The sequence below is a fragment of the Tarenaya hassleriana genome, unplaced genomic scaffold, assembly GCF_000463585.1.
Source record: "Tarenaya hassleriana unplaced genomic scaffold, ASM46358v1 Cleome17, whole genome shotgun sequence".
Taxonomy (NCBI): domain Eukaryota; kingdom Viridiplantae; phylum Streptophyta; class Magnoliopsida; order Brassicales; family Cleomaceae; genus Tarenaya; species Tarenaya hassleriana.
The window spans coordinates 2,251,596-2,265,416 of NW_010965122.1; the positions used below are offsets into that span (position 1 = coordinate 2,251,596).

The 13,821-nt window shown below is 37.0% G+C and overlaps 4 protein-coding genes across 4 annotated transcripts in view; 2 read left to right on the forward strand and 2 right to left on the reverse strand.

The window, feature by feature from the left end:
- Window positions 1–3,772: 3,772 nt before the first annotated feature.
- Window positions 3,773–5,360, forward strand: LOC104810027 (40S ribosomal protein S15a-1). The gene is made up of 4 exons (XM_010536194.1): window positions 3,773–3,877; window positions 4,366–4,516; window positions 4,623–4,783; window positions 5,025–5,360. Exons 2-4 carry the CDS (start codon window positions 4,384–4,386, stop codon window positions 5,121–5,123), a joined length of 393 nt encoding a protein of 130 aa, XP_010534496.1. The 5' UTR covers window positions 3,773–3,877; window positions 4,366–4,383; the 3' UTR covers window positions 5,124–5,360.
- A 1,408-nt stretch (window positions 5,361–6,768) lies between these two features.
- On the forward strand, window positions 6,769–7,659 carry LOC104810028. Its single transcript, XM_010536195.2, has one exon. The coding sequence runs from the start codon at window positions 6,915–6,917 to the stop codon at window positions 7,581–7,583; it is 669 nt and encodes a 222-aa protein (XP_010534497.1). The 5' UTR covers window positions 6,769–6,914; the 3' UTR covers window positions 7,584–7,659.
- A 1,731-nt stretch (window positions 7,660–9,390) lies between these two features.
- Window positions 9,391–12,273, reverse strand: LOC104810029 (glucan endo-1,3-beta-glucosidase). The gene is made up of 3 exons (XM_010536196.2): window positions 11,664–12,273; window positions 10,439–10,890; window positions 9,391–10,041 (listed from the first exon to the last, which is right to left on the reverse strand). Exons 1-3 carry the CDS (start codon window positions 12,129–12,131, stop codon window positions 9,612–9,614), a joined length of 1,350 nt encoding a protein of 449 aa, XP_010534498.1. The 5' UTR covers window positions 12,132–12,273; the 3' UTR covers window positions 9,391–9,611.
- An 816-nt stretch (window positions 12,274–13,089) lies between these two features.
- The window catches only part of LOC104810030, a 2,152-nt gene continuing 1,420 nt past the window's right edge, over window positions 13,090–13,821 (reverse strand). The window contains exon 3 of the mRNA XM_010536197.1: window positions 13,090–13,786. Coding sequence (XP_010534499.1) covers window positions 13,287–13,786 — 500 coding nt within the window. The 3' untranslated portion in view covers window positions 13,090–13,286. The remainder of the gene's footprint in view (window positions 13,787–13,821) is intronic.

Genomic DNA, 13,821 nt, shown 5'->3' on the forward strand with positions numbered 1-13,821 from the left:
CTCCCAATTTCGGATTCTCGCCGAAACATAAAAATAATTTAAACATAATTTTTTTCATTTCCATGAAAAATAAAAAAAAAATAATAATTCACATTGTATCCCATATGATCCAAAATTATAAATAAAATTAATTGAATAAAATATTTTCTCCAAAAAAAATAAAATTAATTGGAGAAAAATTATTATATTCAGAAATAACCATTTAATACATTTAGAAATATTCATTTCATATATATAAGGGTTAAATAATATTTTTCGTCCTTATAAACAAAGAAACACGATCCTTCTTGTCTTTCACATATAAAGGTGTGCTCAATGATCGAATTTCTCACGGGCATACCATTGAGAACGAACCATAGATCCTTCTTGTCTTTCATCCAAGGTGTGATCCTTGTACCACTCATGTAGCACTTTATCAATATACTATGCAACTTTGGAAAACCTGCACAACAAGATATGCACATTAGACTCGGATCATATGGATCACAGGCCACGTGGGTCACAAGTCACATGGGTCACAGGTCACATGGGTCACAGGTCACAAAGAACACCATACTTGATTTTTAAGTCACAAAGAACGCGATTCTATGTTAATTCCCACTATTTTTCATGATTTTTGAAGTTGTTTCGCATGTCGAAGAGAGAATAAGCAAATCGGAGGAGAAATGAAGCAAATCGAAGGAAAGAGAGAGCATAACGTAGAAGAGAAAGAGAGCAAAACAGAAGAGAGAGAGAGAGCAAAACAGAGGGGAGACAGCAAAACAGATGAGAGAGAGTAAACAGAGGAGAGAAAACAAATCAGAGGAAAGAGAAAACACAATCTTGGAGGAGAGAAAGCAAATCTGAAGAGAGTGCAAGCAAATCGAAGGAGAAACGAAGAAAATCAGAGAAGAGAGAATGAGCAAAACGGAGGAGAGAGGGAGCAAAACAGAGGAGAGAGATGAAGCAAAACAGAGGAGAAACAAAGTTAATTTTGGAGGAGAGAGAATGGAAAAATCGTTTTTTTAATTTTAATACATTTGCTTTTTTAAAAAAATTATGGCTATTATGGTCTTTCCATTAAAAAATATGGTTACGAGTGTCTTTTCTTTGCTATTATTGTTTTTTAAAAAAAACTAGGGTTTGGAGGGTAGGCATTGAAGTAGAGATAGTATTTTAAGGGTATTCTTGCTATATCCCCGTTAAATCATAGCTACATGGAAAAATATTTGTATGTCGGTTATTTTGTGGAAAAGAAAAGGTTGATGGAATATGTCAATATTATGATGTACTAAATAGTCTAGAGGTGAAAATAAAACCTTATTTTTTATTCCAAATAAAAGGATCTCTGCTCAACATCTAATACAACGTTAGAGCTTGAGTTCAAAAAGTTAAATCTTTTATCTTGTGATTGAAAGCACGCAAATAAAAATCATCCTAAGGTTGGTGCTTTGAATTGCAACATAAAGGAGGTTGGAGGTTTTTCCTTAATAGATCTTTTGAAAAAGTGTCGAGTTGTACGATATGATTTTTTAAAAGATCCACCTATGTGAATGCGAAGTTTGACCGCTTCGAAAATGATTTAAGGTTTGGCATTTATGCATTCATGAAGGGGATATGGACACATGACCATATAAAAGTGTCAAGGTAAACAAAAACTTGTATTGATTTTGTATGTGTTATGTACTCGTAGCTCAATAGAATTACGTCGGTTCAATCGTTTTCCACACCTATGGAATTCGAGCTATTGAAGTATATTTCACTACGTGGAAGTTCAATCGTTACGACACTTCCACTTATGCACAAAATTGGAAAATGTTTGAAAAACACTTGATTGTTTTAATCATTTGTTGTTTACTCTAAATGGTGGAGGATTGTTGGTATTTTAGAGTAAACAGTTGATTGGTTTTAATCTCTCATAGAATTTATGTACACGTGTAGAGTATGGTGGAGAAGTGAAATGCTTGTAAAAGACGTGTCGTGAATTGGTTTAAAGTGTTATGATTCGTCGAAAAAAGTTACGTTTGGTTTAGAACATGAAAAGTGATCTCAGAAAAAATGGGAGGACAGCTCGAAAATGTGGGCGGACAGCCTGTTTTTTCTTAGGGATAAAGCTTGTATAAACGGGCGGTAATCCTAATAAACGGGTGGGTAGCTCGTTTTTCTGAGCGACCGTTTGAGCGAAAAGTCATGACCAAGTCGACGAAAACTTCTGAGTCTTCATGTCTTTTCGACGTTTTGATGTTTATAAACACACCAGAAACCATATAACACGAACACTAACACAAAAACACGGATTTGTGACTAGATCAAAGAGATTTTGTGAGAGATTTTGAGTGTTATCTTGCATATAGTTTTCTGAAAGTATATCTAGGGTTCTTTGTTTTCTTCAACATTTTCTGTTTGATGATTATCGAAATGGTAAACCGAAATCATTGTCGCTTCATTGTATCTCAAAAGTGTATTCCTCTAATATCATTTACCCGGTAAGATGGAATAACGCTTTTAAAAAATTGTTCGTCACGCCTTAAAGTTATATCCGGTTCTGTACTGTCTCATACGTGTTTTGATAGGTTGAATACGTGATTATCAGATCAGGTCAAAGTCATCATCTTACCGGGTACGTATGTGTATCTCATATTATTGTTTATTCTCTAACATATACATCTAGCAAAAATTTCATATTTTTAATGCTAAATATATTAACCGAAATTTTTTACATTTGTTTGTTTTTTTTTTCATTTAATTTCATTGATTCATTTAAGAATCGATGAATTGATCTATTCCCTTATAATGCAACTAGATGCAGGAAACAATTTATGAAGGGGCGTTTACCATTATTATTGGGCGTTTGTATATATAAAATCAACGTGATATGTATATATGTATATATTGTTTCATATATACTGTCATTTAAATAATTAAAAAAAAAGCCAATTTTACCAAAAAAAATAATTAAAAAGCCAACGCCAAATATATCATACAGTAGACCAGCCCACATTAATTAACACCGTAGGTTTTGTTTAGACTGCATATACATTTTTTTTATTATTATATGGTTTAATTAAACACGTAATATTTTGTGCCGGGCCAAGTTTACAGGGTTTTAATTAATATGCGAATTAAATTGAGAATTATAATATTATAGACCTCCAAAATTAGTAAGCGAATAAACTGTTAAGTTTCGCTATCAACGATATTTACTTTGACTTCGCTTTTTCATTAAAACAAAGTCGTGTGTTCATAAAAGCGATTACAATTATAGCATACTTTTTATTTTTCTAAAAAATATCTATATTTAAAAAAAAATAGAATATCACATAGATGGTTTAGCCATTTCTAGTATTTGATGCATATATGGAACTCAGAACTTTTACTAGATTATATATTTATGGATTAAAAATAGGTTATTTTTAGGTCGATCGTGAAAAAAAAATAGAATATTAAATCCATGAATACAATGATATTGTTTTTCAATACTATGAAATTCTTACAAAAAGTTATGATAAAAAAATTTAATTTTAGGAGTACATCACAAAATTTAAATAAAAATAACCTTGGTACAATTCCAGTTATATAATAATTTTCTTGTGGAATGGAATGGATTTCATTTTTTGAATACACCAAATTAATCTATTAAACCAGATTTTATAAATTATAATTTCCCATTGCCTACGGTACGGCCTAATAACAAGGGCTTTACGCTAATGGGCCGAATTAGGCCCACGTCAGTATGGCCCAAAAATGACTCGACTGGAAAACTGAAAACTGAAAACTAGGGTTTATGCCTTCATGCTCCGTTGGAAACCTAATTTCTTTAATCTCGCTTTAGAACCTCCGGTTGTGCATCTGCCGGGATCTCCCTGCTTCCAATCTCGTTCTTTCTCGCGCCCAATAGGTAAGTTTCAATCGAAATTCAGCTATAGCTCTCTTATTTCACATCGAATATCTTTTATCGTTTGGGATCTCGAAGAAATTTTCGTTAGATTTCACCTTATTTGTAGGAATAAGCGGATGCATCGTCTATTTCCTGCTTGATTCTTATTTTGGATTCCTGGGGTTTCGAATTTCTTGCTGCTGTAGCTGAGTTGTATTCTTTATTAGTTATACGTATTGCGTTTCAGACGTTTTTATTTTCCAAAAGTCTCAATTATTCTGGATTTTGTATACCGGTGAGAAATTTTGCTTGTTTGAGATCGAACAAGCTTTGTACTTTAAGATTCCAAAACGAATGCAGAAGTACTGAAGTTCTTGATTAGTCGTGTTTTAATGAAATTTAACGCATTGCCTTCAGTATGCTGTGATTGTTGATGTTACCCGTTTCCTCAATTGCTTTGTGGCCGTAAATTGATGAATGAACTACTTTTGTTTATGGATTTCGTTCAGGATTGTGAAGAGGAGACAATGGTGAGGATCAGTGTCCTGAATGATGCTCTTAAGAGCATGTATAACGCCGAGAAGCGAGGGAAGCGTCAGGTCATGATCAGGCCATCTTCCAAAGTGATTATCAAGTTCCTTATTGTGATGCAGAAACATGGTATGTGTTTGATGTGTGTCGAGTTTAGGATTGGCATGGCATTGCGATTTTAAGTATGGCAGTATGCCTTGTGTTTTTTGTTTTATAAAACATGTATCTTGTGCAGGTTACATTGGAGAGTTTGAATATGTCGATGACCACAGAGCTGGGAAGATTGTGGTTGAATTGAACGGAAGGCTTAACAAATGCGGCGTTATCAGCCCCCGTTTCGATGTAGGAGTGAAAGAAATCGAAGGATGGACTGCCAGATTGCTTCCATCAAGACAGGTGTGAATGAAATTTTGTACCTTTATGTTTCCTTGATGTTCTTCTCGTCTTTGCGATGTGGTTATTCTCTGTTAAATTGCGGGTTCATGTTACATAGTGGAAGGTCAGTCATTACCGTCATTTTAGAATATGATGATCCAATCCGATGATCTATTAGCTGTTCTCTTATCCCGGATCGTGTCCCGTGTTATTGAATAATCTACCGTCGTCTAACTATAAGTATGTATTTGGATATGTGCAGTTCGGATACATTGTGTTGACAACCTCGGCAGGCATCATGGATCACGAAGAGGCCAGGAGGAAAAACGTAGGTGGTAAAGTGCTTGGTTTCTTCTACTAGGCTCTGGTCGGGTTCTGTCTTTTGCGAGATCTTTGTTTGCCATAGATACATTTTGATGGGTTTGTCTCAACTTGGTTAAATATTTGCTTTGCTTCTTCTATTTGGGCGGAAGAGAAGAGACATGTTGCCTAAGCGTATGCGATATCGTTCTGTATGCTCTAAGCAAGTGTTAGGGCAGAAAGTTGTCGGAATTGAGGGGTTTTGAGTTGATTCTTGCCATGGATTTTATCCATTATCCTTCTTGAGCACAACCATTGAGTTGCCTATAGTGGGATCGGTTATTTCGATTATTAATCTGAATCGCATTGAATAAGGGTATTTCGGTTATTATCTAAATCGAACTGAATAACCGATTAAACCGAAATAAATTAAATAATCGTTTCGTTATGAATTCTTAAAACTCGAAATAATCAAAATTGAACCAATTTGAACAAAATTAGTTAACCGTATGTTTATAAATTTTTAAAAATTAAAATAATCGAAGTTTATTAACATGCAAAAAGTTAACATTAACCGATTTTGTTAATAACAGAGACTGTTTATTAACATCAACAGCAAGGTATTGATCCCAAGTTCATTTGGAATTTGTTAACAAGGCTGTTTTCATTAATGTAAAAGATGGACATTGGTATGTTTATAATTCCTTTGGATGAGAAAGAGCTAAGATTAATTTTTTTTAATATTTCAAAAATGTATTTTGTAAAAAAAAATTTTATAGTTGGAATTTTTTTTTAGTACAATTCGTAAAATGAAAAACAAAATCAAAAGTCCCTTGACAAGGGATGGTTCATCAAAGCTTTATGGGACAGCTAAACATCATATATAATTTATTAAATTTTATATACATAATTTTTTTAAAAAAAAAATTGCACAATAATTTATTGCTTTTTTCTTCGAAAAAGTAGAATTGTGGAGCATTCATTTCATTCAAAGTATTCAAGAACATGCTTTTTCATGTGAGCCTTTCACTTGCAACATAATGAAGAGGGAAAGAAAAAAAAAAGCAGTGGTACCATCATCATTAGCTCCACCATCTTTTTCATATCTAAGGTCCTCATTTTATAACTTTATATTTCATTTTTCTTTTGGGATTTAATTAGCGTAATCATTACAACTTAAAAATATTTAATCTTACGCAACGTTTAACGAATTCTCTCTAAGCTAATAATTTCATCAAACATTTTGGTCCCTTACATGTGAATCTTTTCACCGCGTTACACTATGATATTCGATTATGAAGGTACCCCCACCAATGCATTATTAAATTATTACTCGGTCCAAATGAGACCCGATTTCAAAGCGGGGCGTCAAATGATATTAAATCAATTGGGTCCATTTTAAAACCCCGAAAACGATGTTTTGTAGTTTCTTTTATTCTATACGTATACGTTTTAAGCATATATACATACATATATAGTTTCATTTGTTTAGTTTTTCTATGTTTTTTTTATTTGGGTGAATCGTCATCGTTGCCATTTTCATATATCACCTCAATATTTATAAATATGTTATATGCTAAAAAGGGTATCCATATAGTATGTTACAAAAAATTATAGAAGATGGCATAAATGCGGAGACATGAATAATGTGCATTTGGTCTTATTTTATAAATTATAATGTCTATACAAAAAAATATATAGTGAGAGATAGAGGAAGAGGAAAAAGCTCAAAACCCCCCACCACCAGCGCCAACCACAACAGCTACAACCGAAGCCTCTGACCAGAGAGAGGGAAAGGGGAAAAAAAAACTAACACATTACAAAAAAAAGAAAAAAAGAATTCATAACCTCCATGGAAGAGAGAGGGAAGAAGAGCACGACCAAGAACAAGAAGCAGAAACAAAACCAGACAAAACCCACTTCGGACATCTCCTTCAAACCATCCTCCGACGTAAAGGGTCTTAAATTCGGCGGCCAGATCATCGTCAAATCCTTCACAATCCGACGAGCTCGACCGCTCGAGCTCCTTAAACTCCTCTCCCTCCCTCCGACAACCAGGAACCCTCAAATCTCGCCGGAGTTTCTGTCGGCGACGGCGTATCTCCCGACAAACTTCACGATCCTGGCCCACCACGCGTGGCACACGTTAACCCTCGGTCTCGGAACTCGGAAATCGAAGGTCGTCGTGTTCGTGTTCGAGTCGGAGACGATGAAAACGGCGGTGGAATCGATCTGGCCGCCGGAGATTCCTCTAGGCGAAGTGAACAAGAAGATGATAAGAGGGCTGAAGGGTTGCGAGATGGCGAGGTTCAAGTTCCGAAAAGGGTGTGTCACGTTCTACGTGTACGGCGTACGGAACGCCGGAAACAATGGTTTCGCGGCGGCTGAGGAGTTGAAGGTAATTTTGCAGGCGGTGGTTGCTCTCAAGGACTTCTTGGATCACACTGCTATGTTGGCTTTGCCCCACCAAAGATGCATCAATTACAATTCTTCCCCTCATCCTGTTGCTATGGCTCACTAATTAGTAATAATAATGATAATACGCCTTCTTTTCTCCATTTTTTTTTTATTTTTGAAAATAATTATTCTTTTTTTAGAACATATATATATATATATATATGAATTGTTATGGGATTTTTTTGTGGGTCGTTTTATTTGTTTGATTTTATATTTTCGGTGTTTGGTTCTGTTGTTGTGAATAAGATCATATGCAGGCTCTATGTTCTTCCGGATTTTTTGGTGAAGATGTATGTGTATATTTTGCCAAAAAGAAAATGTTTCAACGGTTCATTTGAAAATGACTCCATTTTGATGTCCATAAAACACGTGCAGTTTCTTTCTGTTTGAAATAATTTAATAGGTCCAATTCAATTTTAAATATTGCATGCAGATGCTCATTAATACCGACAATATGTTATTATTATTATTATTAATGTCACAATATAAGGTTTATCATTCAGTTGTAGTTTTGAAGTTGTCTGCTATTATAACCCGACAATCTTAGGAATCAAAATATTACAAGTAGCTATAGTGTATTAACGTTTTAGCTTATCAAATTTTTCATATTTTTTATTGTTTAGATAATAAATTATTGATCTTATTTGATCGTTAGATATTATATTACACATCAAAATTAAGTTTTCTGGTTATTTTAACATCAGAAGGACGAATATAGTAATACGATAAGATAAAAGATTCTAAAGCATTATTTGGAATTTTACTTTGATATGTTATTTCATTTGTAAGCTATTTTTCCTCTATGCCATATGTTTTGGACAACTTTTATTTAGTGTATATGTAAATATTTATTAATAATGAAAAAAAGATTTTTTTGGGCAGACATGTAATGCACCATTGGACCGTGAATCCATCCAAAAGTCACCGGCCTCTTGCTCTGTTTTCTTCAAACTTTTCTTGTGAAGTGTGATGAGGTCACCCGTGATTTATGCAAACCAATCGAATCCTGCCACGTGTCACCACTAGATTCTATTTATTGCATTATGTAATGCATTTTTTTTCAACGGTCGTCCGTCCATTGCGTTATCCGTTGGATATGTTAAACCTATTTAACGGCAGTTAACGGCAGTCATTATGTTTTTGGTCTCATATATATAATCGTAATGGATATACTTCGCAACATGTAAGTAAATTAAGTTGTCTTCTTTTGCGGTTTTGCTGCTTTTGAATAACAAATGTCGATTCTTTTATCGTTGCGGAAAGCAATTAAAAAAAAATGTTAATTGTGTAATCATCAATTATATGTAACTTTTAATTATAATGTTTGTTTACAATCTGTCCATCTAAAAACAGAGCAGCACTAATGCGTGTTTTGATAATGTGACAAAATTTAAAAAAAAATATCAATTTTTAAGGTAAAAAATTTAAAATTATCAAATCTAACAAATAAAAATGTTAATGTTTGGACTGAAAGACATTTATCTTAACTATTTTTATTTTATTTATTTTTCTATGGACGTTGGCTTAATCTAATTTGGTGAATCTCAAACGTGGCTGTAATCTCGTTGCCATTAAAATCTAAAATCATGCTATTGAGTTTGTCTCGAGTGATATTTATAACGTCTCATCGCGTGGGCTTTTTTGGCCCATTTTATTGGTTTGCCTCTTGGGCCTTAGTCTTCCTCTCCACCCATCTCGCCCGGTGCAAGGGTTAGTTCGCGGACCACGGTCTCTAGTTTTGGACCTTTAAATTATTTATTTGTCGGCTCCCAAATTTACGGGAGGCCTAAAAATAAATGATCTTATGTCCGATGACCATTTCCGGTTTCAACATAATAATAATAATAATAATAATAATAATACACCATACAAGAAGAAATGGGTTAAACTATATATAATGTCTGGCCAAAACACAGATTAATATATAATGGTAGAAACGAGTCACACGGTGTCAAACAAGCCTCCATCTAACAAATCAAATAAATCTTATATAAAAATATAGATTCAGACAAAGAAAGACCTCTCCGGACCATGTGACTCGGTTAACGACAACACTTCGGGAGCTAGGAAGAGTTTCGCCGCTTTCCAAAGTTCAATACTTACACGCCCCATTGGTCGGGTTGTTGGCCGTGACCATGCCCGTGCCGCCGAAGTTGCAGGCGCCGTCGGTCCGGCCGTGGCTCTGGTAATAAGCGTTCATCACGTACGAAGCGTGAGACCTGTTGTTGCTCGGGTTGAAGCACGAGCCCCCGGCTTGGATGGGTTTGCAGTCCACGCCGCCCTGGCTGCAGACCCAGTCGATGTTCGCTTGGAGCTGTGCGTCCGTGGCCTGTGGCTTGGCCACGCACCATTTCCCGGCTCCGGTGGAAGGTGGTGGGACGACTCCACCGCCTTGCCCGTTACGGAGGAGCCCTACGTTGTAGACGGGCGAGAAATCTGGACGGAAAAGCCCCCAGTTGCGCTCGGCGGTCGGTCCGGGCTTACCGTCTTCGTTGAAGAGTGCGAAAATGTACGTCTCGAACCTGTTACGGAGAGAAGAGATTTGATCAGAGAAAGAGTTTGCATATCCAAAATATCGTGAGGTTTTTATATTTTGGCAAAACGTATACCCAAACGTAGGGTTTGAAACCCTAACCACTAAACCACTGGATTAGTTAATAAGACATTACTGATACATTCATTGGTTGGCATCTAGGGTTTATTTACCAACCTTATATATACATATATATATATACACACACACATATGCAATAGGATCAAAATTACCGTATGAAACTATGTTCTTTGCCAGATGAAGAACTAAATCACTAGACAACAAGAACTGTAAAATGTTTACGAAATTATCGTATCTAATTCCCTCCATCAGTTTTTATCAGATAACGACATATATATATCAGCAGATACTTAGGGTTTATATACCTGCGTTTCGGCATGAGAGGCGTGCCCTGCCCCTGTGCTCGTCGAATCACATTAAGGTTGAACCATGCGGCGTTCTCGGGAGTGCACCACCAAGCGTCACAGGCCGAGGGCCAACCGGTCTCTCCAATGACGATGTCCACGTCACCGTACCCGAGGGCTTTCATGGCGGAGTAAGTAGAGTCCATTAGGGTATCAAACATGTTCGTGTAGACGTGGCCGGTGAACAAGTCGCGTACGGCCTTGTAGGGACGTCGGAAAATGGCGAAGTTTACGTTTTTAGGGTCGAACCCAAAGTAAGGGTAAGGGTTAACCATGAAGGGAGTCTTGGTTCGGCGGTGGAAGGCGAGGACCGGAGCCAACACGGTCTTATCCCACATGGGTCTGAACCGGCCACGGCTCGGTGCACCGTTCAGCTCGTATTCTATGATGTTCAGTGCATGTGCCGTCGTAACCTGATACATATAACACAATTACATTATTATTATTATTTGAGTATTTCTTATTATTAGCTGGAAATGTTTGGTTAGTTTTTGTAATATTCGTAACGGTTAAAGTTTGTGACATTGTTTTGAAATGCGAGGCACACGGAGCACGAGTACAAAGACAATCTTAAGACAGCCTTTGACTAAGTTATAACACGTGGAAGATTCTCATTGGGTGTTCTAACTCGGATTCTCTGTCGCGCACTATTTTTGAATTTTTAATAACCTCAAGGAAAAGATAAAAATGAATCAAATAAAGGGAGCTGATTACGTTGTTCTTAGCTTTGAATATTGAGATACGCAAAGAAATCGACGTGCTTTTTCTTCAATTGGAAAACGTAAAGACAGCAAACAAAGGTCGAAGAAAAGATTCGATCTGCTTCCTCCAATTTCAAACGGTTCATTCAAAATAAAAAATAAAATAAAAAAATTATGTATCAAATCCAATTTTATGAGATGCGAAACCATGACCTGAATCATTTCTAAATTAGCTCTATTTATCATCCACCAACACCATCAATCACAATCGAATGCTCTATTTTTTTTCTAAATAAATCCATATCTCTTGTTAAATTTGTTGCCTTGGAATAAGCGGAATAGTCACACCAATAAAAACATTTTCTTTTTATGAGCAATTTTCAAAAAATTTGAAATTAAGAACAAGAAGAATCCAGAGAAATCTTGAGACATGGAGAGAGAGAGAGAGAGAGAGCAAGGGAGAGATGTAAGATCCGAAATCTGACCTTAATATCAGTGATGCCGGAGCGAATCAGAGCACGGTGGAGGCTATTCATGGCAGGAACAAGGTTGGAGATCATGTTGCTGTCTCCGGTGAGCAAAATCTCGTTCCCGACAGAGATGTACTTGATCCTTGTCTGAGGGTGAAACGGCTTGATGTTCGCCGCCCCCCACCGGCGAGCCTGCCTCGTGTTGACCAGCGCCGGGATCTCGCCGTTGGGGACGGTGACGACGACGGAGATCCCGCTCCCAGCGAAGGCCCTGAGGATGTCGGGGTTCACATCGAAGATCTTCACGCTGTCGATTGTCGTCCTGGTCCGAATGAAATTCGCCACGTCGGCAGGCGAAGGGAGGTTCCCGAGGGTGCCGTAGTTTACTCCGACGGCGGAGATTCCGTCGGGGAGGTGGAGGAAGAGCACCGCGGCGGAGATGACGAGTAGGAGGCGGCGCGTGGCCGTCACTCGAGCAACCATCGTCGGAGAAGAAGAGGAAGAAGATTATGAGATTTGAAATTCAGGGACGAGGTTGTGTGTATATGCGTGTGTATATATATAAAATATGGGATGGGGATGTGACCGTTTGTATAGATGTATGTATATATATAGAGAGCAGGAAACAGCTGTTACAAGAGCTTTTTACCTTTCCATGTGCGTAGGAGTCAATTTATCTGTGGATAAATATGTAAAAGATTATTTTTTGTTTGTGGCCGTGTAAATTTTAGTTATGCTAATTATGGTTTAATTCTTTTTTATTTTGTTTTTTTGGCTGTTGGGTTTATTTTAGTTTGAAAATTAAATTAGACTTCATATGCAAATTTTTTTTTTACAATTTTAGTTGCCTGGTTTATCCAAATCCTGATCTACAAATAAGCTTACAGCTCATTTAACGTTTACTGATTTATGAATTGATTTTATTGTTTCAACGAAGTTTTTTTTTAAAAAAATTTAATTAGGTCAAACAAATTTCTCGGTGATTACTTAACTTTTTGCTAAAAAAAGCAAGATGGTTGCTCGCAGACGGACTAACACGAGAACAATAAAACACGATTTTTATAAACTTGTTTTCAATTAAATATTCGGGGTTTTTTTTTTGGTTAAAGCAAAGCGATGCAATCCCCGTATTTCAAAAGGAAAAATTAATAATTGAAAAAAAATTAAACAAAAAATGCAAAAAATTAAGTTGGCGACTATGAAAGAAAACAGACAGAGTGAACGCGGTTTCTGCTCCTCTGTCCGCCGTAACTTTTTGGGCACGTGTTTTTTTAGGACCAAGAACTTAACCGACCAAAATATAGAAAGAAAAAGGAACCGAGTGCTACTTCACCATTCATGTCTCAACTCAAATCAATTGTGTTGGAAAATGACATAATGCACACTAGTCACTACCCTCCAATATCTCATTTTCTTCACGTCACTTTCATAAGATATGACATAACGCATTAATTAACCCTCGTATAATTCGCCACTTGGCGTTAAAGATCTCAGACTTCATCTTGCTTACAAATTAAAAAAAAAAAAAAACTCTTCTTCTTCTTTGAATATTCCCGATTACAAAGGAGCCGCAAAAAGTTACACTCACAAAATAACTCTTGTGCCATTCTCAATGGCCTAAACGCTCTGTACAAACACTCAATGATCTCGTCCCGTTGGATTTCTCATCCTCCAGCCTCCTCTATTACTACTATCACTTCTCTTCATACCCTTCACGCATCTCTCGCCCTCTTTCTCGGCCCGGAGGACGAGCTGAACCCTCTTCAGGTTCTCAGCGCACTGTCTGTGGAATCCCTCCGAGAACATTTCAGGACCATCCATGTGTATCGGCGGCCCGAGGTGCCGTTTGTGTGGAGAGTGCCATTTCGACTGCAAGTAACGCAGGGATCTCCATGGGGGCAGAGGCATCGAGTTCTGCTTCAGGGAGCTTTTGGCTGCTTCGGCCATGGCCTGTAGGAACTGGTTCAGCCTAGATTCCGTCCCCACGTAAACCACCGGGAGGGAATCCAGTATTCTCTGGTACGAGTCCACCGCCCGGGCTATCTCAAAGTGGCTCCTGAAGTCCATGTCAATGATCAGTCGTTCCTCCTGACCGTCTTCAGTGTCTGCCAAGATTACATCTACGTATTCATGGTCCCCTGCATTTTTTTTTTACAACGAAATTGTTCAGGAA

Excerpts from the sequence above, each read along its gene's own strand:
- LOC104810027 (XM_010536194.1), top strand. The coding sequence starts at position 4,384 with ATGGTGAGGATCAGTGTCCTGAATGATGCTCTTAAGAGCATGTATAAC. Across the intron at positions 4,517-4,622 it reads TATTGTGATGCAGAAACATG|GTTACATTGGAGAGTTTGAA; the intron begins GTATGTGTTTGA and ends TATCTTGTGCAG. Across the intron at positions 4,784-5,024 it reads GATTGCTTCCATCAAGACAG|TTCGGATACATTGTGTTGAC; the intron begins GTGTGAATGAAA and ends GGATATGTGCAG.
- LOC104810028 (XM_010536195.2), top strand. The coding sequence starts at position 6,915 with ATGGAAGAGAGAGGGAAGAAGAGCACGACCAAGAACAAGAAGCAGAAA.
- LOC104810029 (XM_010536196.2), bottom strand. The coding sequence starts at position 12,131 with ATGGTTGCTCGAGTGACGGCCACGCGCCGCCTCCTACTCGTCATCTCC. Across the intron at positions 10,891-11,663 it reads CCGGCATCACTGATATTAAG|GTTACGACGGCACATGCACT; the intron begins GTCAGATTTCGG and ends TATATGTATCAG. Across the intron at positions 10,042-10,438 it reads CCTCTCATGCCGAAACGCAG|GTTCGAGACGTACATTTTCG; the intron begins GTATATAAACCC and ends TCTCCGTAACAG.